This window comes from Salvelinus fontinalis, chromosome 6 (assembly GCF_029448725.1).
Source record: "Salvelinus fontinalis isolate EN_2023a chromosome 6, ASM2944872v1, whole genome shotgun sequence".
Taxonomy (NCBI): Eukaryota; Metazoa; Chordata; class Actinopteri; order Salmoniformes; family Salmonidae; genus Salvelinus; species Salvelinus fontinalis.
In genome coordinates this window covers 48,247,421-48,273,694 of record NC_074670.1, presented here as the reverse complement: position 1 = coordinate 48,273,694, position 26,274 = coordinate 48,247,421, and the positions used below count along the sequence as shown (strand labels likewise).

General features: G+C 41.6%; 1 protein-coding gene across 27 annotated transcripts in view; it reads left to right on the top strand.

Annotated features, from left to right (window-relative positions):
- LOC129857954 (protocadherin alpha-C2-like) overlaps positions 1-26,274 on the top strand; it is a 296,503-nt gene that overhangs the window by 32,531 nt on the left and 237,698 nt on the right. For 2 of the 27 annotated variants that reach the window (XM_055926707.1, XM_055926676.1), the window contains exon 1: positions 19,949-23,073. The exons of 15 other annotated variants lie outside the window; for them this stretch is intronic. In XM_055926707.1, coding sequence (XP_055782682.1) covers positions 20,710-23,073 — 2,364 coding nt within the window. In that variant the 5' untranslated portion in view covers positions 19,949-20,709. Of the gene's footprint in view, positions 1-1,234; positions 3,794-4,318; positions 6,953-13,487; positions 16,727-16,988; positions 19,889-19,948; positions 23,074-23,660; positions 26,273-26,274 lie in introns of those variants that run through there. 10 more of the 27 variants (XM_055926719.1, XM_055926691.1, XM_055926717.1 and 7 more) reach the window with 10 other exon arrangements.

Here is a 26,274-nt window from a genome sequence, read left to right as displayed (position 1 = left end):
TGAAGCTACAAACGTAAGTGCAATACAAAAGCTACAAACGTTCTACATAGACAATTACCCACCAAACCCAAATGCCTATGGCTGCCTTAAATATGGCTCCCAATCAGAGACAATGAACCACAGCTGCCTCTAATTGAGAACCAATCTAGGCAGCCATAGACATACAAACACCTAGACAAGACACTGACCCATTAAACGTACAAAACCCCTAGACAATCCAAAAAACACATACATTCCCCATGTCACACCCTGACCTAACTAAAATAATAAAGAAAACAAAGATAACTAAGGCCAGGGCGTGACATTGTCTGGGGATGACAAAGAAGGACTTGAACAAAGCCAAAATAGAAAATGATTGGAAGGGGCCTCTTTGCTGTTAAATAAGAGAGGTATAAATAAATGACTGTTGTGCCTTGTAACTACTTTAAAATGTGGAACTGTTGCACTAAAAATGCAAACATTGATTTGGCATACACTTTCAGATTGTAAACATTGTCTAACTTCAAATAGAACAAATTGCACTTGAAATGAAAATTTCTTTAAAGTTATTGCAAATAAATCCTTATTTTTACTTTTTTCTGCGACAATCACTGAATTAGTTATTGATTTCTTCATCTTTGAATGCAATATTTGAGATTTTATGTATTTCTATCAAGTCAAAACTGGAATTTTTCCTAAAAAAAAGATTGTAAAAGTATGCTAGACATTTATAGAATAAATCATACCTAGTTTGATGTTTCTGTGACAAACGGTGAATTAGTTATGGATTTATACCGCTTTAGTTGGTATTTTATAGATTTGATGTATTTCTATCAAGTCAAAACTGGAATTTCTACTCAAAACAAAGGTTTTAAAAGTATGCTAGACATTTATATAATAAATCATATCTAGTTTGATGATTCTGTGACAAACGGTGAATTAGTGATTGATTTTACATTTTTAAATGGCTTTTCCCGAATGTCTGTTGAATGTCTGTTGAATGTCCGAATGTGTTTAATATAAAACCAACTTTACCTTGGTGCATTAACAACTCTACTCCTATCATAGGGTAACTCATTGAAATCAGCTGCTCATCGCTGCTTTTGTAAGTGATTGCTGTCCAAAACAGTGATGCTGAAACACCATACAGTTCAAAGTGCTGTTTGACATGTCACATGTTCATGTTTTAGTTTGAGTACTTGCGCGTGGTGATGTTGCGCACATGGTGTCGCTGCTCTTCAGTGTTGGAAACACGTACTTTGTTTAAATCCCTCCCTCTCTTTGTCCTGTTGGCTCATTGAAAATCATATGAATCTAGTGAAACGGGCACTGGCTTTCTGGAACGGAGAATACCATCCACATGAAAGGTTGCTTGGATATGTTTGGTGGATAACCTTGTCATCTTGATTTTTTTTTGGATAAAGCGGACTGTAATGGTTCCAAAATAACAGGACTTGTCAAAATGGTAGACGGACAGAGAAGAGTGGCGCCTCTCCGGGCGATGCTGTTGTTTGTATTTTCGTTGTGCTTTTGCCGTGGAGCTTATTGTCAAGTACGCTATTCTATCGCGGAGGAGTCGAAAGAAGGTACTTATGTGGGAGACATAGCAAAGGATTTGGGGTTCAGTGTGGATAAACTGACGGAACGAAGGTTTCGGATTGTATCGGGCTCTAAGGAAGGTTTTTTGCAGATAAACCAAGACAATGGCGTGTTGTATGTGAACAGAAACATTGACAGGGAGGAGCTGTGCGAGAAAAGCATTGTGTGTTTACTCAATCTAAAAACCATAGCAGAAAATCCAATGGAAATACATTATGTTGAGGTAGAAATTACAGACATAAATGATCATTCTCCTAATTTCCCGGAAAAGGTAAAGCTTTTGGAAATAGCAGAGAATCTTGTATCGCAGGGAACGCGCTTTCCTCTGGACGCTGCGCGTGACCCTGATGTTGGAGCGAACAGTCTCCGTAAGTACACTCTCAGTCCTAACGATCACTTCGAGTTAGATGTTAAAACTCGCGGCGAGGATAAAATCCCTTTTTTGATATTGAAAAAGCCGCTAGACCGAGAGCAGAAGTCTGAAATGATGTTAACCTTGACTGCGTTTGACGGAGGTAAACCAGTGAGATCTGGCACAGTCAATATTACAATAGCTGTTATTGACGTTAATGACAACGCACCAGTCTTTGAACGACAGGTGTATACATTAACTTTAGATGAAAATCCTCCCTTAGGTACCTCTGTTCTGAGGCTGCACGCCACGGATCTAGATGATGGCGCAAACGGACAGGTTATATACACATTTGATAACAGTCTTAAAAACAAAGCGTTCGATTTATTCGAGATAGATGCGGTTACAGGGGAAATTACAATCAAGGGATTAGTAGACTTCGAAGAGCAGAGTGTTTACGAAATCGACGTGCAGGCATCTGACAAGGGCCATGTTACATTGACTGGTCACTGCAGTGTCGTTATCAACGTGAAAGATGTAAATGACAACGCACCTGAGATGGACGTAACGTCTCTGTCAGGCCAAATCCCCGAGGACGCACGACCCGGTACAGCTGTAGCTCTAATCAGTGTGTCTGACATGGACTCTGGTGAAAACGGCTTGGTAATATGTACAATATCGGACAACATCCCTTTCGAATTAAAACCGTCTTTTCAGAAAAATATGTATTCTTTGATTACTAAAAGTGGATTGGACAGAGAGTCGGAGCCTATGTACACAGTGACTATAACTGCTACGGATAAAGGAGAGCCATCATTGTCTTCCCACAAAACTATCACGGTCCATATCTCAGACGTCAACGACAACAGTCCTGTCTTTTCCCAGAGTCCATATACTTTCTATATACCAGAAAACAATGCTCCAGGCGAGTCGTTGTTTTCATTGAGTACATCAGATAGAGACCAGGATGCCAACGCTCGTGCGTCTTATCATATTTGGAAAGGCGATGGTGACACTCCTATTGTATCCTACCTAAATATGAATTCTGATGGTAACATTTACGCGCTAAAAAGCTTTGACTTTGAAACTACCAAAACATTCCAATTCCAAGTTGTAGCTACAGACTCTGGAACTCCGCCACTAAGCAGCAACGTCACAGTCAACGTGTTCATTCTGGATCAGAACGACAACGCTCCAGTGATCTTGTATCCAGTCAGCGCTAACGGTTCCGCTGACGGTGTGGAGGAGATTCCCCGCAATGTGAACGCAGGCCATTTGGTGACCAAAGTGAGAGCCTATGACGCCGATATAGGATATAACGGCTGGTTATTATTTTCACTGCAGGAAGTTACTGACCACAGTCTCTTTGCTTTGGACCGCTATACAGGACAGATAAGGACACTTCGGTCATTCACAGAGACAGACGAGGCTGAGCATAAACTGGTCATACTGGTAAAAGACAATGGGAACGTTTCACTCTCAGCAACAGCTACTGTGATTATCAAGGTTGTGGAGCCCAAAGAGGCTTTTGCAGCTTCTGATGTTAAAAGTTCAGTAAAAGACGAGGAGGAGAACAGCGTTACATTTTATTTGATCATTACTTTGGGGTCAGTTTCAACGCTTTTTCTCATCAGCATCATCGTGTTGATTGTAATGCAGTGCTCCAAACCCACAGACTATTCCTCCAAGTATTTACAAGATGCGAATAACGACGGGACACTGTGCCACAGCATCCAGTACAGATCCGGAGACAAACGGTACATGCTAGTTGGACCCAGAATGAGTATAGGTTCGACTATAGTCCCGGGCAGCAATGGAAATACTCTAGTGATACCTGAACATAGGAGGAGAGCTTCTGGAGAGGTAAGAAGTTAAATACGTTTCTAAACACTAACCGTTTGCTTATATTTTGCTTGAGCTTGGAAATTGCCTATATTATTATTTTGTAGTGTATACATGTGTCATAAATGATAGTAAAAGGGTTAGCCTATTGGATGAAACATGATCTCATAAAATCGCTAATCGAAGTGGCTTTCCAGCTCATTCGCAGCCACACTCTTGCAGTGCTTGTCGCTGTTCACGGCTGTGGTGCTGAAAGGCTATTTATTACAATGCGCTGTTTGTCAGGTGAATGTTTGCCAACATGTGATGGTGGTGTACATGCACGTCAAGTAGCTATCCTCTTTATTTATACAAATATTGCTCAATCTTTATTCCTGTCGGGGTGGGCCACTTGTTGAATACGTCAGTAAATGGTGTCCCAGGCTATGCATCATGGTATGTAGAACTTAATCCACACAACTTCTTCAGTAAGGTTTTCTGTTCGATATTTACTGTGACAAAATACTACGAATAATTTTAAACTATAGTGCAATGTGAGGTATAATCACATGGTGTCAGTACACAACTAGAATAACGCTCCTGGTAGACATCCTCTCGTCATACTTTTGAGTCCAGCCCCTTGCTGGTTTCGTAGGTTATTCAGTCGCTGGATGAGCACAGTCATGAGCTTCGTGGGGAGAATACAATCTCAAATTAACATTCTGAAAACACTATTGGATAATGAGCTTTTGTCATGTTTGTTTATATAATGAATAGTCAATTGTCACCAATGAAGGAATAGTGGAAGTGCTGTGGATTATTGTTAATTATCTTGAAAACATGGAACAAAGAGGATGCGGGGCATGGCGGGAGCGACGGCAGTGGGTTGAGTTCATGGTTGCTTTGGTTCTCTTTTGGAGCGGGGCTTCAGCTCAGATAAGATACTCCATCTCTGAAGAGCTCAAGGAAGGAACTGTCGTGGGGGATATAGTTAAGGATTTGGGAATTGATCTGAGCACATTGAAGGATAGGGGATTTCGAATCGTGTCTGGCTCGACCGAGCCCCTTTTCCAGGTAAACCAGAATGACGGCATCTTGTACGTGAACCGAAAAATAGACAGAGAGGAGGTGTGTGAACGGAGCAGCGTGTGTTTAATCAATCTGAAAACCGTTCTAGAGAACCCGCTGGAGATCCATTATGTCGCGGTGGAGGTGGTAGATGTTAACGACCATTCTCCCAGCTTTCCCGAGACAGAGAAAAGGTTAGAGATGTCAGAATCTGCGTTGCAGGGGACGCGATTTCAGCTGCACGCTGCAGACGACCCAGACAGTGGCCAATATTCAGTTCAACAATATAAACTCAGTCAGAATGATAATTTCCGTCTGGAAGTTAAAGATAGAGGTGATGACCGCAAAACACCTATTTTGGTTTTACAAAAAACACTGGATAGGGAGGCTTTAAAAAGCCATAAGCTAATTCTCACAGCCCTTGACGGTGGGAAACCTCCTAGATCTGGAGAAATTAGAATAACTGTAGACGTGTCAGATGTTAACGATAACGCCCCAGTCTTTTCAAAGGACGTATACTCAGTATTGCTGAATGAAAACGCTCCTTTAGGCACGACCGTGATACAGGTTAATGCCACTGATTTGGACGAGGGTTCTAATGGTGAAGTGATCTATTCTTTTGCCAATGACGTGCAAGGGAAGGTGCGGAAACGTTTCGACTTAAACCCGAAAACTGGTGAAATAATTGTAACAGGAGTTATAGATTATGAAGAAAATAAAATATATGAACTTGATATTCAGGCATCAGACAAGGGGACAGCTGCATTGACAACTGAAAAAAGTGTTATAATCCAAATAGTTGACGTTAATGACAATGCACCTGAGATAGAGGTGACATCATTTGCTAACGCAATCCCCGAGGATTCTAGACCCGGAACTACTGTAGCACTAATCAATGTTAATGACTTGGACTCTGGTCTCAATGGAAAAGTTCTGTGTTCTATAAGTGAGGGTGTTCCGTTCACTCTAACGCCGTCTTTACAGGACAACATGTACTCTGTAGTCACCAAGTCACCACTGGATAGAGAGAAACAGTCTGAATATGATCTAACAATAGTAGCCAAAGACGCAGGGGAACCGTCCTTGTCATCTGTAAAGACTATCAGCGTTGTTGTTTCAGATGTGAATGATAACAGTCCAGAGTTTTCACTGAGTCCTTATGCTTTCTATGTCACTGAGAATAACATCCCCGGCGCCTCAGTATTTTCCGTGAGTGCGTCAGATCGTGACTTAAATGAAAACGCTCTTATTTCATATCATATTATTAGAGACGGTGGCGAAATAAACAAATTGTTATCTTTTCTAAACATAAATCCTGAAAATGGGAACGTATTTGCGCTAAAAAGCTTTGACTTTGAAACTTTAAAAACGTTCCAATTCCAAGTTGTAGCTACAGACTCTGGAACACCGTTACTAAGCAGCAACGTCACAATAAACGTGTTCATTCTCGATCAGAACGACAACGCTCCAGTGATCTTGTATCCAGTCAGCGCTAACAGTTCCGCTGAAGGTGTGGAGGAGATTCCCCGCAATGTGAACGCAGGCCGTTTGGTGACTAAAGTGAGAGCCTATGACGCTGATATAGGATATAACGGCTGGTTATTATTTTCACTGCAGGAAGTTACTGACCACAGTCTCTTTGCTTTGGACCGCTATACGGGACAGATAAGGACACTTCGGTCATTCACAGAGACAGACGAGGCTGAGCATAAACTGGTCATACTGGTAAAAGACAATGGGAACGTTTCACTGTCAGCAACAGCTACTGTGATTATCAAGGTTGTGGAGCCCAAAGAGGCTTTTGCAGCTTCTGATGTTAAAAGTTCAGTAAAAGACGAAGAGGAGAACAGCGTTACATTTTATTTGATCATTACTTTGGGGTCAGTTTCAACGCTTTTTCTCATCAGTATCGTCGTGTTGATTGTAATGCAGTGCTCCAAACCCACAGACTATTCCTCCAAGTATTTACAAGATGTGAATAACGACGGGACACTGTGCCACAGCATCCAGTACAGATCCGGAGACAAACGGTACATGTTAGTTGGACCCAGAATGAGTATAGGTTCTACTATTGTCCCGGGCAGCAATGGGAATACTCTAGTGCTACCTGAACACAGAAGAGCTTCTGGAGAGGTAAGAAGTTAAATACGATTCTAAATATTAACCGTTTGCTGGTGCTCTCCCTGAGCTTGGAAATTCTATATGTTATTATTTCTTAGTGTATATATGTGTCAAATGACTCATTGTGGTCACTAAAGATCCCATGGCTCTTATCGTAAGAGTACTAACCCCGGTGTGGCGGCTAAACTTCCAATATGTCCCTTATACCATAATGGTCACCTAATCATCCCCAGCTTCCAATTGGCTTATTCATCCTTCCTCCTCTCCCCTGTAAGTATTCCCCAGGCCGTTGCTGTCAATGAGAATGTGTTCTCAGTCAACTTACCTGGTAAAATAAACATATATATATTTTTATGGCAACATGATATCATAGGAACATGTCATCCTGGAACGTTTTTTAATTGACATGTAAATGTCAGAGCAGCTGACATTTTTGTCAGTACATTGCAGTCAATGGGAACAGATGAGTGTCACAGGGTTTATGTTTTTCTCAGTACATTGCAGTCAATGGGAAAAGATTAGTCTCACAGCGTTTATGTTTTTCTCAATACTTTGCAGTCAATGGGAACATATGAGGTTCACAGGGTTGATGTTTATTTCATTACATCTCAATTGCAAGATCATTGTGTACAATTGAGGTAAACAATGCTTTTGGGTTGATTGACTTGAAATGTCATATGCTGGGTCATGACAGTCCCCCGGTCACAAATATGCACAATTTGGGAAGATTAAAACTTTTTAACAATTCAAAACCTTCACGCCGAATTAAATCCCTTTCTTATGTCTTATTGACATACGATTAAATTGGTTGAGGCTTATCTTTTCCCATTGACTGCTAGGTATTGACATAAGCTTCAACCCTGTGACACTCATCTTTTCACATTGATTGCAAAGTATTGACATAAACGTCAAGCCTGTGACACTCATTTTTCCCATGGACTGCAATGCATCAGCATAAACGTCAACTCTGTGGCATCATTTTCTATTGAATGTCAACCCTGTGAGACTGATCTTTTCCCATTGACTGCAATGAATTGAGAGAAAAATCTACCCTGTGACACTCATCTTTTCCCCATTGACTGCAATGTATTAGCATGAACGTCAACCCTGTGGCATCTTTTTCTACTGAATGTCAACCCAGTGAGAATAATCTTTTCCCATTGACTGCAATGTACTGAGAAAAACATATCCTGGGACACTCATCTTTTCCAATTGACGGCAATGTACTCAGAAAAATATCAACCTTGTGACACATCTTTTCCAATTGCCAGCAATGTATTGAGCAAAACTTCATGTTATGTTGTCGATTAAGAGGGTTGTCCTAGAGCCATATATAGAGAGAGTTAGGCCAATTCGATTGAACGTTCCGAGAGCGCCACTTTCTCCTCCATAGATGCGGTAAAGGAGTCTATGGAATGCAAACCTTTCAATTGTCCAGATTGGCGCACATTTAACAAATCTGATCAAACAAAGTAGATATTCCTCAAATCCATCATGATTGATGTATTGTAACAGGCCCACAATGTGGTTACTTAAGTCTGATAGGGATATATTTGGCTGTTTTCACTGCACAACATTTATAAGTTGTCCCTTTTCAGGTTTAGAAGAAGTGACTGCTAAATGCTAACTACTGTTTGTATAAGTTGGTGAGCATGGCAATTCCCCAAACGTTTCCATTATAAGGACACAGGACGAGACCCAAATGCAGACGCAGGAGAACGATGGTTAGAGTCTCTGATATTTATTAATAGACAAGGGGCCGGCAAGAGGTAGGTCGAGGACAGGCAGAAGTTTGTAAACTAGGTCAGAGTCAGATGGGTACAGGACAGCAGGCAGACTCAAGGGCAGGGCAGGCAGAATGGTATGGCAGGCGGGCTCAGGGTCAGGGCAGGCAGAATGGTATGGCAGGCGGGCTCAGGGTCAGGGCAGGCAGAAAAGGTCAGAACTGGGAGGACTAGGAACTGGGAGGACTAGAAAACAGGGACTAGAAAAACAGGAGTACGGAAAAACACGCAGGTAGGCGTGACGAGACAAGACGAACTGGCATCAGACAAACAGAAACCACCAGCATAAAAAGACGGGATAATGGGAACAAATGGGAGACACCTGGTGGGGGGTGGAGACAAGCACAAGACAGGTCAAACAGATCAGGGTGTGACATCCGTGGCAATTCCATTGTTTTGGTCGAGTTCGATTGACCTCTTTACAACATCGATAACGTTGCTAAGTGATAATTGACACTGCCGCGCTGTGCTGTTTATTTCTGATAGTTTTCAAAACCTATGAAGATGTCTACTGAAAGCAGATATGCAATTTGTTGACATTACAACGCAGTAAAAACTTGGATACACATTATCCCAAATGCTAATGTAGAAAAACATCTGTTAAATTCGCTGCATTGTTTTGCGTGTTTACAACGGGTCATTGTTACATCACCAACATTTTAACCTCTAATTCCTCCCAAATCCGGATCCGGGAGCACCCCCATCAGTAAAAAAGCTGACTAGCATAGCCTAGCATGGCGTCACAAGTAAATACTAGCATCTAAATATCATTAAATCACAAGTCCAAGACACCAGATGAAAGATACACATCTTGTGAATCCAGCCATCATTTCTGATTTTTTTAAATGTTTTACAGGGAAGACACAATATGTAAATCTATTAGCTAACCACGTTAGCAAAAGACACCACTTTTCTTACTCCACCATTTTTTTACTGCATCAGTAGCTATCACAAATTCGACCAAATAAAGATATAAATAGCCACTAACCAAGAAACAACTTCATCAGATGACAGTCTGATAACATATTTATTGTATAGCATATGTTTTGTTAGAAAAATGTGCATATTTCAGGTATAAATCATAGTTTACCATTGCAGCCACCATCACAACTCTCACCAAAGCGACTAGAATAACTACAGAGACCATTGTGTATTACCTAATTACTCATCATAAAACCTTTCTTAAAAATACACAGCGTACAGCAAATGAAAGACACAGATCTTGTGATTCCAGCCAATATTTCAGATTTTCTAAGTGTTTTACAGCGAAAACACAATATAGCGTTATATTAGCTTACCACAATAGCAAACATCACAACAGCATTGATTCAAGCCAAAAATAGCGATAATGTATAAACCACCAAAATATATTACTTTTCACTAACCTTCTCAGAATTCTTCAGATGACAGTCCTATAACATCATATTACACAATGCATATAGAGTTTGTTCGAAAATGTGCATATTTAGCGGCACAAATCGTGGTTATACAATGTGATTAGTGGCCAAAACTTCAAGCAATCTGTCCAGCGCCAATCAAAAAAATACAGATTGGACAGCAAAAGAAAGATAAATTAGTTCTTAATGCAATCGCTGTGTTATATTTTTAAAATGAACGTTACTGCGCAATACAGCGTGCGCTAAAGCGAGACCGCACCGAAATTCATGGCGGAATTATTATTTGACATTTGTCAACATAAATACGAATTAACAGCATAAAGACTGCTTACTATTTGCTGAGCTTCCATCAGAATCTTGGGCAAGGTGTCCTTTCTCCAGAACAAACGTCTTTTGGTTGAAAGATGTCCTCTCCTCCTGTCGAAATAGCCGCTAACGTTAGCTATGTGCCGGAAAGGTGTCCAACTCCTGATAGCGCATCACAAAGAAATCCCAGAAAATCGCAATAAACTGATATAAACTGCTATAAGTCGGTTTAAATTAACTACCTTGTGATGTCTTTAACAACTATAACGAATAAAAACATGACCGGAGATACAGAACTGCTATAACGAAAGCTTTGCAGGACGCCATTGTGATGTCCCTCTTGCGCCAGGCGCCCCGTTGAAAAGAACGGTACTTCCGTTCCACGGTCTTATATAGGGCCCCAGATGGTGCAATCCACTCCATTCAAATTCTCACCGCTTACTGACATCTAGAGGAAGGCGTATGCAGTGCATGTAGCCCCGTATCTTGCATGGGGACTTATAAACTGACCTCAGAACAGGGACCTCGATTTCAGAAATCTCACTTCCTGACAGGAAATGTGCTGCAGAATGAGTTCTGTTTCACTCAGAGAAATAATTCAAACGGTTTTAGAAACTAGAGAGTGTTTTCTATCCAATAGTAACAATAATATGCATATTGTACGAGCAAGAATTGAGTATGAGGCAGTTTAATTTGGGAACGTAATTATTACAAAGTCGAAATGGCGCCCCCCTATTGACAAGAAGTTTTAAGAATAAAGTTCTGTATGGGCGCTGATATGGCGGCCGTTCTAAAAACCTGGCCTAACTCTCTATATATACACTACCGGTCAAAAGTTTAAGAACACCTTCTCATTCAAGGGTTTTTCTTTATTTTTTAAATTATTTTCTACACTGTAGAATAATAGTGAAGACACCAAACTATGAAAAAACACATAAGGAATCATGTAGTAACCAAAAAAGTGTTAAACAAATCAACATATATTTAACATTTTAGATTCTTCAAAGTAGCCACCCTCTGCCTTGATGGCAGCTTTGCACACTCTTGGAATTCTCTCAACCAGCCTCACCTGGAATGCTTTTACAACAGTCTTGAATGAGTATCCACATATGCTGAGCACTTGTTGGCTTCTTTTCCTTCACTCTGTGGTCCAACTCATCCCAAACCATCTCAATTGGGTTGAGGTTGGGTGATTTTGGAGGCCAGGTCATCTGATGCAGCACCCCATCATTCTCATTCTTGGTCAAATAGCCCTTACACAGCCTGAAGGTGTGTTGGGTCATTGTCCTGTTGAAAAACAAATGATAGTCCCACTAAGTGCAAACCAGATGGGATGGTGTATCACTGCAGAATGCTGTGGTAGCCATGCTGGTTAAGTGTGCCTTGAATTCTAAATAAACACCAACAGTGTCACCAGCAAATCACCCCCACACCATCCCACCTCCTCCTCCATGCTTCATGGTGGGAACCACATTATGCGGAGATCATCCAGTCACCTACTCTGCATCTCACAAAGACACGCTGTTGGAACAAGAAAATCACAAATTTGGACTCATCAGACCAAAGGACAGATTTCCACCGGTCTAATGTCCATTGTTCGTGTTTCTTGGCCCAAGCAAGTCTCTTCTTATTAGTGTACTTTAGTAGTGGTTTCTTTGCAGCAATTTGACTATGAAGGCCTGATTCAGTCTCCTCTGAATCAAATCAAATCAAATGTATTTATAAAGCCCTTCTTACATCAGCTGATGTCACAAAGTTCTGTACAGAAACCCAGCCTAAAACCCCAAACAGCAAGCAATGCAGGTTTCTATCTTCTGTACACCACCCCTACCTTGTCACAACACAGCTAATTGGCTCAAACGCATTAAGAAGGAAAGATATTACACAAATTAACGTTTAAGAAGGCACACCTGTTAATTGAAATGCATTCCAGGTGACAACCTCATGAAGCTGGTTGAGAGAACGCCAAGAGTGTGCAAAGCTGTCATCAAGGCAAAGGGTGACTATTCGAAGAATCTCAAATATTAAATATATTTTGACTTGTTTAACACTTTTTTGGTTACTACATGATTCCATTTATGTTATTTCATAGTTTTGATGTCTTCACTAGTAAAGAAAATAGTAAAAAATACATTTTAAAAACTTGAATGAGTAGGTGTTTTGACCGGTAGTGTATATGGTTGTGGTTTAGCATATTAGATGAAACATGATTCCACAACATCACTCATGAAAGTTGCTAGCTGGCTCATTTGCAGCGACAGCTTAACCCTCCTGTTGTGTTCGTTTCATGTTAATACATTCTGTGTTCCCGGTCCAAAATGACCGCTCCATTATTGCTGATTACAAATCCATAATAATACATATACTATTACCTAATGTTGTGTTCGATCTTTTTATCAACTTAAGTTCTTGTGAACATTACAAGTTTTGAACTTATTTTTGCGATTTATGGCCTGTAGGCCTCTTTGACCTGAGCTCATAACTCATTTTTGAGTTTAAAAAAAGCATAATGTATGGATTATTTTGACTATAACAAATACTCAGATGAAACATATTGTACTATTTATCACAGACTACTTTGTGTCAAAGTTTAACAAGGAATCTCTCCTCCTCACCAGTATCATGATCAAGGATATGACCAAGAGCCTCACATACAGTGTATCGTTTGGTCATTGTGCTGCCACAGAATGAATTGTGAGCAAGGCCTCAAAAAAGCTTTATATACCAGAGCTGCGAGAAAAGTTCTATACTGTATATTATTGAAACAATGTTGCGATTGTTTGTGAGACTGCCAACAAGTGTGGTTCCCGTGGGGGAAAGATTCTATTGGGGAAAGGTTCCCGTGGGGGTTGCCATGGAAGCCAAGAAGGGGAGTGAGGTGTGTGTGTGTGTGTGTGTGTGTGTGTGTGTGTGTGTGTGTGTGTGTGTGTGTGTGTGTGTGTGTGTGTGTGTGTGTGTGTGTGTGTGTGTGTGTGTGTGTGTGTGTGTGTGTGTGTGTGTGTGTGTGTGTGTGTGTGTGTGTGTGTGTGTGTGCTCAAACTCACATGCATGTTGGGGTCTGGGAGAGGAAGTGTGTCCATCTGATGAATGGGCATGTGCCTGAACTCAATTTTATACACTAATTGTAGTCTCACCCATGTATTTCTAATGACCAGTCATTTTTGACCGGGAACACCACAGGTGAACAAAAGTTAAATAAAACACCCAAAATTTTATGAAAATCATCCAAATGTATTTCGTTTGTTCAGATGCCCTGTGTGGACAAAGTCATGGAACCTTATGACAATCCGATTAAATGAACTACATTTGTCAGGGAGAAAACTTGTAAATCAGGCCGAACCACTGGTCACAGTCCACTACAATAGTGCTGAAATGCTGTTTATTTCAACGCGATGTTTGTCTGGTGAAGGTCTGGCAAAAAGTGATGACATATAGGCACATATATGACATATATATCTCAATATTTTCTTCAGTCGGGGTGGGACGCTTGTTACACACTCCAGTAAATGGTGTCCCGGGCTATGCATCATGGTTTGTAGACCTCAGTCAACTGTATTCCGACTTTCTTAATCCACACAACTTTTTCAGTACGGTTTTATGCGATTTGTATTTTTATTATATACCATGAATAAGCTTGAACGATAGTGCACTCTGAGATAGAATCGCATGGTGTCAGTACACAACTAGAATAACGCTCCTGGTAGACTTCCACTCGTCATACTTTTGAGTCCACCCCCTTGCTGGTTTCGTATCTTATTCAGTCGCCGGAAGAACACAGTCGTGAGCTTCGTGGGGAGAATAAGATTTCAATTATATATTCTGAGAACACTATTGGATAATGAGCTTTGGTCCTATCCGGATATAATGGATAGACAACTGTCACCAATGGAGGAATAGTGGAAGTGCTGTGGATTTTTGTTATTTATCTTGAAAACATGGAACAAAGAGGATGCGGGGCATGGCGGGAGCGACGGCAGTGGGTTGTGTTCATGGTTGCTTTGGTTCTCTTTTGGAGCGGGACTTCAGCTCAGATAAGATACTCCATCTCTGAAGAGCTTAAGGAAGGAACTGTCGTTGGGAATATAGCTAAGGATTTGGGAATAGATCTGAGCACATTGAAGGATAGGGGATTTCGAATCGTATCTGGCTCGACTGATCCCCTTTTCCAGGTAAATCAGAATGACGGCATCTTGTACGTGAACCAAAAAATAGACCGAGAGGAGGTGTGTGAACGGAGCAGCGTGTGTTTGATCAACCTGAAAACCGTTCTAGAGAACCCGCTGGAGATCCATTATGTCGCGGTGGAGGTGTTAGATGTGAACGACCATTCTCCCAGCTTTCCCGAGAAAGAGAAACGGTTAGAGATTTCAGAGTCTGCGGTACCTGGGGCTCGATTTCAGCTTAATGCTGCTCATGATCGAGATGGTGGCAGTTATTCTATGCAGCAGTATAAACTCAGCCCTAATGATCATTTTCGTTTGGAAGTTAAAGATCGAGGTGAGGACCGCAAAACCCCTACTTTGATTTTACAGAAGGCGTTAGATAGAGAGGCCATACGGAGCCATAGATTACTGCTCACGGCTATTGATGGAGGTAAACCTCCTAGATCTGGAGACATGAGAATAATTGTAGATGTATTAGACGTAAACGATAACACCCCTGTCTTTACTAAGGAGGTATACTCTGTAACGCTGAATGAAAATGCCCCTTTAGGCACAACAGTCATACAGATGAACGCGACTGATTTGGACGAAGGTTCAAATGGTGAAATAATGTATTCTTTCGCCAACGACGTGGGCGGTAGAGTACGGAAACGTTTTGATTTAGACTGCATTACCGGGGAAATAATTGTAAAGGGTGTTATTAATTTCGAGGAAAATAACAGTTTTGAGATTGATATTCAGGCATCAGACAAGGGGACAGCTCCTTTGACAACTGACAAAACTATTATTATCCATGTAATTGACGTTAATGACAATGCACCGGAGATTGAAGTGACATCTTTCTCTAACGCAATCCCTGAGGATTCCAAACCCGGAACTACTGTGGCACTGATCAGTGTTAATGATTTGGACTCTGGTCTCAATGGCAAAGTTCTTTGCTCGCTACTTGAAGATTTACCTTTCAAACTAATTCCCTCTTTACAAGATAACATGTATTCTGTAGTCACCAAGTCACCACTAGATAGGGAGAAACAGTCTGAATATGATCTAACAATAGTAGCCAAAGACGCAGGGGAACCGTCCTTGTCATCTGTAAAGACTATCAGCGTTGTTGTTTCAGATGTGAATGATAACAGTCCAGAGTTTTCACTGAGTCCTTATGCTTTCTATGTCACTGAGAATAACATCCCCGGCGCCTCAGTATTTTCCGTGAGTGCCTCAGATCCTGACAAGAATGAAAACGCACATATTTCATATCATATTTCGAGAGATGGTGGCGAGGAAAACATACGGGCGTCTTTTCTCAACATAAACTCGGAAAATGGGAACATTTTGGCGCTAAAAAGCTTTGACTTTGAAACTTTAAAAACATTCAATTTCCAAGTTGTAGCAACAGACGCTGGAAGTCCGTCACTAAGCAGCAACGTCACAGTGAACGTGTTCATTCTGGATCAGAACGACAACACTCCAGTGATATTGTATCCAGTCAGCGCTAACGGTACTGCTGAAGGTGTGGAGGAGATTCCGCGCAATGTAAACGCAGGCCATTTGGTGACTAAAGTGAGAGCCTATGACGCCGATATAGGATATAACGGCTGGTTATTATTTTCACTGCAGGAAGTTACTGACCACAGTCTCTTTGCTTTGGACCGCTATACAGGACAGATAAGGACACTTCGGTCATTCACAGAGACAGACGAGGCTGAGCATAAACTGGTCATACTGGTAAAAGACAATGGGAACGTTTCACTGTCAGCAACAGCTACTGTGATTATCAAGGTTGTGGAGCCCAAAGAGGCTTTTGCAGCTTCTGATGTTAAAAGTTCAGTAAAAGACGAGGAGGAGAACAGCGTTACATTTTATTTGATCATTACTTTGGGGTCAGTTTCAACGCTTTTTCTCATCAGCATCATCGTGTTGATTGTAATGCAGTGCTCCAAACCCACAGACTATTCCTCCAAGTATTTACAAGATGCGAATAACGACGGGACACTGTGCCACAGCATCCAGTACAGATCCGGAGACAAACGGTACATGTTAGTTGGACCCAGAATGAGTATAGGTTCGACTATAGTCCCGGGCAGCAATGGAAATACTCTAGTGATACCCGAACATAGGAGGAGAGCTTCTGGAGAGGTAAGAAGTTAAATACGTTTCTAAACACTAAACGTTTGCTTATATTTTGCTTGAGCTTGGAAATTGCCTATATTATTATTTTATAGTGTATACATGTGTCAAAAATGATAGTAAAAGGGTTAGCCTATTGGATGAAACATGATCTCATAAAATCGCTAATCGAAGTGGCTTTCCAGCTCATTCGCAGCCACACTCTTGCAGTGCTTGTCGCTGTTCACGGCTGTGGTGCTGAAAGGCTATTTATTACAATGCGCTGTTTGTCAGGTGAATGTTTGCCAACATGTGATGGTGGTGTACATGCACGTCAAGTAGCTATCCTCTTTATTTATACAAATATTGCCCAATCTTTATACCTGTCGGGGTGGGCCACTTGTTGAATACGTCAGTAAATGGTGTCCCAGGCTATGCATCATGGTATGTAGAACTTAATCCACACAACTTCTTCAGTAAGGTTTTCTGTTCGATATTTAGTGTGACAAAATACTACGAATAATTTTAAACTATAGTGCAATGTGAGGTATAATCACATGGTGTCAGTACACAACTAGAATAACGCTCCTGGTAGACATCCACTCGTCATACTTTTGAGTCCACCCCCTTGCTGGTTTCGTATCTTATTCAGTCGCTGGAGGAGCACAGTCATGAGCTTCGTGGGGAGAATACAATCTCAAATTAACATTCTGAAAACACTATTGGATAATGAGCTTTTGTCATGTTTGTTTATATAATGAATAGTCAACTGTCACCAATGAAGGAATAGTGGAAGTGCTGTGGATTATTGTTATTTATCTTGAAAACATGGAACAAAGAGGATGCGGGGCATGGCGGGAGCGACGGCAGTGGGTTGTGTTCATGGTTGCTTTGGTTCTCTTTTGGAGCGGGGCTTCAGCTCAGATAAGATACTCCATCTCTGAAGAGCTCAAGGAAGGAACTGTCGTGGGGAATGTAGCTAAGGATTTGGGAATAGAGCTGAGCACATTGAAGGATAGGGGATTTCGAATCGTGTCTGGCTCGACCGAGCCCCTTTTCCAGGTAAATCTGAATAATGGCATCTTGTATGTAAATCGAAAAATAGACCGAGAGGAGGTGTGTGAACGGAGCAGCGTGTGTTTGATCAACCTGAAAACCGTTCTAGAGAACCCGCTGGAGATCCATTATGTCGCGGTGGAGGTGTTAGATGTGAACGACCATTCTCCCAGCTTTCCCGAGACAGAGAAACGGTTAGAGATTTCAGAGTCCGTGTTACCAGGCGTGAGATTTCAGCTACAAGCTGCACTCGATCCAGATAGCGGACAATACTCTGTTCAACAATATAAACTTAGTCATAATGAGCATTTTCGTCTGGAAATGAAGGACCGAGGCAAGGATGCGAAAACTCCTGTTTTGAATCTACTGAAGCCGCTAGATAGAGAGAATACAGGGAGCCATAGATTACTACTTACGGCCATTGATGGCGGAAAACCTCCAAGGTCTGGGACTATAGAAATAATTGTGGACGTTTTGGATGTAAATGATAACATGCCTGTTTTCGCTAAAGAGTCATACACTGCAAAACTGAATGAAAATTCTCCCATTGGCTCAAAAGTTGTACAGGTAAATGCTACGGATTTAGACGACGGTTCAAATGGTGAGGTAGTTTACTCCTTCGGTAATAATGTGAACAGGAAATTACGTGAGCTTTTCGACGTGGATATCAACACCGGTGAAATAACTGTAAAAGGAAGGATCGATTTTGAGATAGAAGACAGCTACGACATTGATATTCAGGCATCTGATAAGGGATCTGCTCCTTTTAAAACGGACAAAAGTGTCATTGTACATATTGTTGACCTGAACGACAACGCACCTGAGATAGAAGTGACATCATTTTCTAACGCAATCCCCGAGGATTCTAGACCCGGAACCACGGTCGCGCTAATCAGTGTAAATGATTTGGACTCTGGTCTCAATGGAAAAGTTCTGTCTTCTATAAGTGAGGGCGTCCCGTTCACTCTAACGCCGTCATTACAGGACAACATGTACTCTGTAGTCACCAAGTCACCACTAGATAGGGAGAAACAGTCTGAATATGATCTAACAATAGTAGCCAAAGACGCAGGGGAACCGTCCTTGTCATCTGTAAAGACTATCAGCGTTGTTGTATCAGATGTGAATGATAACAGTCCAGAGTTTTCACTGAGTCCTTATGCTTTCTATGTCACTGAGAATAACATCCCCGGCGCCTCAGTATTTTCCGTGAGTGCCTCAGATCGTGACATAAATGAAAACGCTCTTATTTCATATCATATTCCGAGAGACAGTGGCGACGAGAACAAATGGGCGTCTTTTCTAAACATAAATCCTGAAAATGGGAACATACTGGCGCTTAAAAGCTTTGACTTTGAAACTTTAAAAACGTTCAAATTCCAAGTTGTAGCTACAGACTCTGGAACTCCGTCACAAAGAACCAACGTCACAGTGAACGTATACATTCTCGATCAGAACGACAACGCTCCAGTGATCTTATATCCAGTCAGCGCTAACGGTTCCGCTGAAGATGTGGAGGAGATTCCCCGCAATGTGAACGCAGGCCATTTGGTGACTAAAGTGAGAGCCTATGACGCTGATATAGGATATAACGGCTGGTTATTATTTTCACTGCAGGAAGTTACTGACCACAGTCTCTTTGCTTTGGACCGCTATACGGGACAGATAAGGACACTTCGGTCATTCACAGAGACAGACGAGGCTGAGCATAAACTGGTCATACTGGTAAAAGACAATGGGAACGTTTCACTGTCAGCAACAGCTACTGTTATAATCAAGGTTGTGGAGCCCAAAGAGGCTTTTGCAGCTTCTGATGTTAAAAGTTCAGTAAAAGACGAAGAGGAGAACAGCGTTACATTTTATTTGATCATTACTTTGGGGTCAGTTTCAACGCTTTTTCTCATCAGTATCGTCGTGTTGATTGTAATGCAGTGCTCCAAAACCACAGACTATTCCTCCAAGTATTTACAAGATGTGAATAACGACGGGACACTGTGCCACAGCATCCAGTACAGATCCGGAGACAATCGGTACATGTTAGTTGGACCCAGAATGAGTATAGGTTCCACTATAGTCCCGGGCAGCAATGGGAATACCCTAGTTCTACCTGACCATAGGAGGAGAGCTTCTGGAGAGGTAAGAAGTTGAAAAATAACCCGTATCCCACAAATGTATTGTGCCAAGCATTGACCAATGACATTAACATTAACATTTCAGGCCAATACTTAATTGACCAAAATGATTCTATGAGTGTGTCAAGAATGTTGTTTTTGAGTTAGAGGGTTGTATGCAATAACCCTATCTCCCACCTGAACTAATCCACAGCCACTTCAGGCTGGTCGCTGTCCATGACAGTGGTGCTAAAACGTTGTGCATTGTACAGTATATTTGCCAAAAAGTGATGACATAATCGCACGTAAAGTTAACGCATCATCCAAAAGCCTTCATCTTTCTTTGTGTGAATCTTTCTCGATCGTATATACTTGTGGACACTTGTTGCATTCTTGAATAATTATTTAGTTCTTGTAAAAACATTATGATTTGATTTCAAATGTATCCATGTTTCCCATACCCATACAACTTTGGAGTAACGTTTTCTCTCGTATGTATTGTGTCAAGATGGCGTTCAATATAGGACAAAGACAATTTAAAGTTGTAAACAATAGTGCAATTTGAAGTGGAATCACATGGTGTCAGTAACCACCTAGAGTAATATCCCTGGTAGATATCTTCTCGTCATAGTTTTGAACCCTCCCCTTTGCTGGTTTGGTAGCTTATTCAGTCGCTGGAGGATACAGTCGTCCAGCATCGTGGACAGAATAAGATCTGAAATGTACATGAATAAAACAAGTGTTGGCTTATTAGTTTTGGTATTTGGCTAATATAATGGAGAGACAACTATCACCAATGAAGGAATAGTGGAAGTGCTGTGGATTATTTTTATTTATCTTGAAAACATGGAACAAAGAGGATGCGGGGCATGGCTGGAGCGACGGCAGTGGGTTGTGTTCATGGTTGCTTTGGTTCTCTTTTGGAGCGGAGCGTCTGCTCAGATACGATACTCCATCTCTGAAGAGCTCAAGGAAGGAACTGTCGTGGGGAATGTAGCTAAGGATTTGGGAATTGAACTGAGTACCTTGACGGAAAGGGGATTTCGAATCGTGTCTGGTTCGACCGAGCCCCTTTTCCAGGTAAACCAGAATGACGGCATCTTGTATGTGAATCGAAAAATAGACCGAGAGGAGGTGTGTGAACGGAAAAGCGTTTGTTTGATCAACCTGAAAACCGTTTTAGAGAACCCGCTGGAGATACATTATGTCGCGGTGGAGGTGTTAGACGTTAACGACCATTCTCCCAGCTTTCCCGAGACAGAGAAACGGTTAGAGATTTCAGAGTCCGTGTTGCCGGGGGCGAGATTTCAGCTACTAGCTGCGCATGACCCTGATGGAGGTCCATTCTCCGTTCAACAATATAAACTTAGTCACAATGACCATTTCCGTGTTGAGGTGAAAGACCGAGGTGAGGATGGCAAAATGCCATTTTTGGTTTTACAGAAGCCATTAGATAGGGAAGCTGTAAGAAGGCATAAATTACTTCTCACTGCTATTGATGGTGGAAAACCACCGAGATCTGGAACTATTGAAATAACTGTTGATGTATTGGATGTTAATGACAACACACCTCTATTCACTAAAGATGTTTACTCTGTAATGTTATATGAAAACGCTCCCTTAGGCACAACGGTTATTCAGGTAAACGCCACCGATTTAGATGGTGGTGTAAACGGGGATATCATTTATTCATTTGGCAATGACGTGAAGAGCAAGCTGAAGAAACTTTTTGATTTAGACACCTTAACGGGTGAAATAACTGTTGTAGGACCAATCAATTTCGAGGAAAAAGATAGCTATCTGATTGATATACAGGCATCAGATCAAGGACCCGTTCCCCTGACAACAGAGAAAAGTGTAATAGTAAAGATAATTGACGTCAACGACAACGCGCCTGAGATAGAAATAACATCGTTTTCTAACGCAATCCCTGAGGATTCTAGACCCGGAACCACTGTAGCTCTAATTAGTGTTAATGATTTAGACTCTGGTCTCAATGGCAAAGTGATCTGTTCTATAAGTGAGGACGTCCCTTTCAAACTAATGCCGTCTTTACAAGATAACATGTACTCTGTAGTCACCAAGTCACCACTGGATAGAGAGAAACAGGGTCATTATGACGTCACAATAGTTGCCAAAGACTCAGGACAGCCTTCCTTGTCATCTGTAAAGACTGTCAGCGTTGTTGTATCAGATGTGAATGATAACAGTCCAGAGTTTTCACTGAGTCCCTATAATTTCTATGTCAGTGAAAATAACGACCCAGGCGCCTCAGTATTTTCCGTCAGTGCCTCAGATCATGACATAAATGAAAACGCTCTTATTTCATATCATATTCTGAGAGAAAGTGGTGAGGGGAACAATTGGGCATCATTTCTTAATATTAATTCTGAAACTGGGAACATTTTGGCGCTAAAAAGCTTTGACTTTGAAACTTTAAAAACATTCAAATTCCAAGTTGTAGCTACAGACTCTGGAACTCCGTCACAAAACAACAACGTCACAGTGAACGTGTACATTCTGGATCAGAATGACAACGCTCCAGTGATCTTGTATCCAGTCAGCGCTAACGGTTCCGCTGAAGGTGTGGAAGAGATTCCCCGCAATGTGAAGGCAGGCCATTTGGTGACTAAAGTGAGAGCCTATGACGGTGATATAGGATATAACGGCTGGTTATTATTTTCACTGCAGGAAGTTACTGACCACAGTCTCTTTGCTTTGGACCGCTATACTGGACAAATAAGGACACTTCGGTCATTCACAGAGACAGACGAGGCTGAGCATAAACTGGTCATACTGGTAAAAGACAATGGGAACGTTTCACTCTCAGCAACAGCTACTGTGATTATCAACGTTGTGGAGCCCAAAGAGGCTTTTGCAGTTTCTGATGTTAAAAGTTCAGTAAAAGACGAGGAGGAGAACAGCGTTACATTTTATTTGATCCTTACTTTGGGTTCAGTTTCAACGCTTTTTCTCATCAGCATCATCGTGTTGATTGTAATGCAGTGCTCCAAACCCACAGACTATTCCTCCAAGTATTTACAAGATGCGAATAACGACGGGACACTGTGCCACAGCATCCAGTACAGATCCGGAGACAATCGGTACATGTTAGTTGGACCCAGAATGAGTATTGGTTCTACTATAGTCCCGGGCAGCAATGGAAATACTCTAGTGATACCTGAAAACAGGAGCAGAGCTTCTGGAGAGGTAAGACATTAAATACGTTTCTATAATTACCGACTATTTTCTGATAGTGTTCCTGAGCTTGTAAATTGTGTTGATTATAATTGCATAGTGTAGGCCTATCAAGTAGTCAGAGGGTTATTGGATGTATAACATTATACCTCAACTTCGTTCATGGAAGTACCTTGGCAGTTCATTCGCATCCACTGCTCTCAGGACTGGTCGCTGTCAATGACAGTGGTGCTGAAACGCTGTGAAGTTCAACGCGCTGTTTGCCAGGTGAAGGTTGGCCTCTTTCATTGTATAAATCTTTCTCAACACTGTGTCCTATTGGACACTCGTTGCATACTTGAGTAAGTGTTGTTTTATGTTCTCATAAACAGGCGTTTTCCATAATGGTTTGTGATGTCTAGCCTAACCTCATCCCCAGGCTATGACGCATTTCGGCGGAGGTGTCTGGGAATGAGATTACGTGTATCCTGACTTTCTATATTCATACAAGTGATGCAGTAGGCTAACGTTTCCTCCGATACGTCCAAATACCCGTAATACGATTGAATTACAGTGTAATGTGAGGTTGAATCGCATGGTGTCAGTACCCAACTAGAATAACGCTCCTGGTAGAGTTCCTCTCGTCATACTTGTGAGTCCGCCCTTTTGAGGGTTTGGTAGCTTTTATTCAGTTGCTGGAGGAATACAGTTGTGCACCTTCGTGAAGCGAATAAGATATAACATTGACATTATTGCACCACTATTGAATAATGAGTATTTATCATATTCGGGGTGTAATGGATAGACAACAGTCACCAATGGAGGAATAGTGGAAGTGCTGTGGATTTTTGTTATTGATCTTGAAAACATGGAACAAAGAGGATGCGGGGCATGGCGGGAGCGACGGCAGTGGGTTGTGTTCATGGTTGCTTTGGTTCTCTTTTGGAGCGGAGCTTCAGCTCAGATAAGATACTCCACCTCTGAAGAGCTCAAGGAAGGAACTGTCGTGGGGAATATAGCTAATGATTTGGGAATAGAGCTGAGCACCTTGAAGGATAGGGGATTTCGAATCGTGTCTGGTTCGACCGAGCCCCTTTTCCAGATAAACAGGAATGACGGCATCTTGTATGTGAATCGAAAAATAGACCGAGAGGAGGTGTGTGAACGGAGCAGCGTGTGTTTGATCAACCTGAAAACCGTTCTAGAGAACCCGCTGGAGATCCATTATGTCGCGGTGGAGGTGGTAGATGTTAACGACCATTCTCCCAGCTTTCCAGATAAAGAGAAACGGTTAGAGATTTCAGAATCTGCATTACCGGGAGCGCGATTTCAGCTACAAGCAGCGCGCGACTCAGACAGTGGCCAATTCTCCGTTCAACAATATAAACTCAGTGACAATGACCATTTTCGTATAGAAGTTAAAGATAGAGGTGAAGACCGTAAAATACCGTTTTTAATTTTACTGAAGCAGTTAGACAGGGAAGTTACTAAGAAGCATGTGTTATTATTTGCAGCCATGGATGGAGGAAAACCAGTGAGGTCTGGCACAAGCGAAATAAAGATTGAGGTATTGGATGTTAATGACAATTCCCCGATTTTTACTAAAGACGTGTACTCTGTAAGGCTTAGTGAAAATGTTCCTATCGGTGCAACTGTCATTCAGGTAAACGCAACCGATTTAGACGAAGGTGCAAACGGTGAAGTTAGATATTCATTTGGTAATGAAGTAGATAGAAAGGTACGGGAGCTTTTTATTTTGGATTCGATTACTGGTGAAATAACAGTCAAAGGTGTGATAGATTATGAGGAAAATAATAAATATGAGATTGATATACAAGCATCAGACCAAGGACTTGCTCCCCTTACAACCGACAAAAGCGTCATAGTAAAGATTGTTGACGTCAACGACAATGCGCCTGAGATTGAGGCGACATCGTTTTCGAATGCAATACCCGAGGATTCTAAACCCGGAACCACAGTCGCACTAATCAGTGTTAATGATTTGGACTCTGGTCTCAATGGGAAAGTTATTTGCTCAGTACTTGAAGATTTACCTTTCAAACTAATGTCATCTTTACAAGATAACATGTATTCTGTAATCACAAAGTCACCACTGGACAGAGAGAAACAGGGTCATTATGACGTCACAATAGTTGCCAAAGACGAAGGCCAGCCTTCCTTGTCATCTGTAAAGACTATCAGTGTTGTTGTATCAGATGTGAATGATAACAGTCCAGAGTTTTCACTGAGTCCCTATACTTTCTATGTCATTGAGAATAACGACCCAGGAGGCTCAGTATTTTCGGTGAGTGCCTCAGATCGTGACATAAACGAAAATGCACTTATTTCATATAATATTCTGAGAGAAAGTGGTGAGCAGAACAAATGGGCATCTTTTCTTAATATTAATTCTGAAAATGGGAATATATTGGCGCTAAAAAGCTTTGACTTTGAAAGGTTAAAAACATTCCAATTTCAAGTTGTAGCTACAGACTCTGGAACTCCATCACAAAGCAGAAACGTCACAGTGAACGTGTTCATTCTGGATCAGAACGACAACGCTCCAGTGATCTTGTATCCAGTCAGCGCTAACGGTTCTGCTGAAGGTGTGGAGGAGATTCCCCGCAATGTGAACGCAGGCCATTTGGTGACTAAAGTGAGAGCCTATGACGCTGATATAGGATATAACGGCTGGTTATTATTTTCACTGCAGGAAGTTACTGACCACAGTCTCTTTGCTTTGGACCGCTACACAGGACAGATAAGGACACTACGGTCATTCACAGAGACAGACGAGGCTGAGCATAAACTGGTCATACTGGTAAAAGACAATGGGAACGTTTCACTGTCAGCAACAGCTACTGTGATTATCAAGGTTGTGGAGCCCAAAGAGGCTTTTGCTGCTTCTGATGTTAAAAGTTCAGTAAAAGAAGAGGAGGAGAACAGCGTTACATTTTATTTGATCATTACTTTGGGTTCAGTTTCAACGCTTTTTCTCATCAGCATCATCGTGTTGATTGTAATGCAGTGCTCCAAACCCACAGACTATTCCTCCACGTATTTACAAGATACGAATAACGACGGGACGCTGTGCCACAGCATCCAGTACAGATCCGGAGACAAACAGTACATGTTAGTTGGACCCAGAATGAGTATAGGTTCTACTATAGTGCCGGGTAGTAATGGAAATACTCTAGTGATACCCAACCACAAGAGGAGAGCTTCTATAGAGGT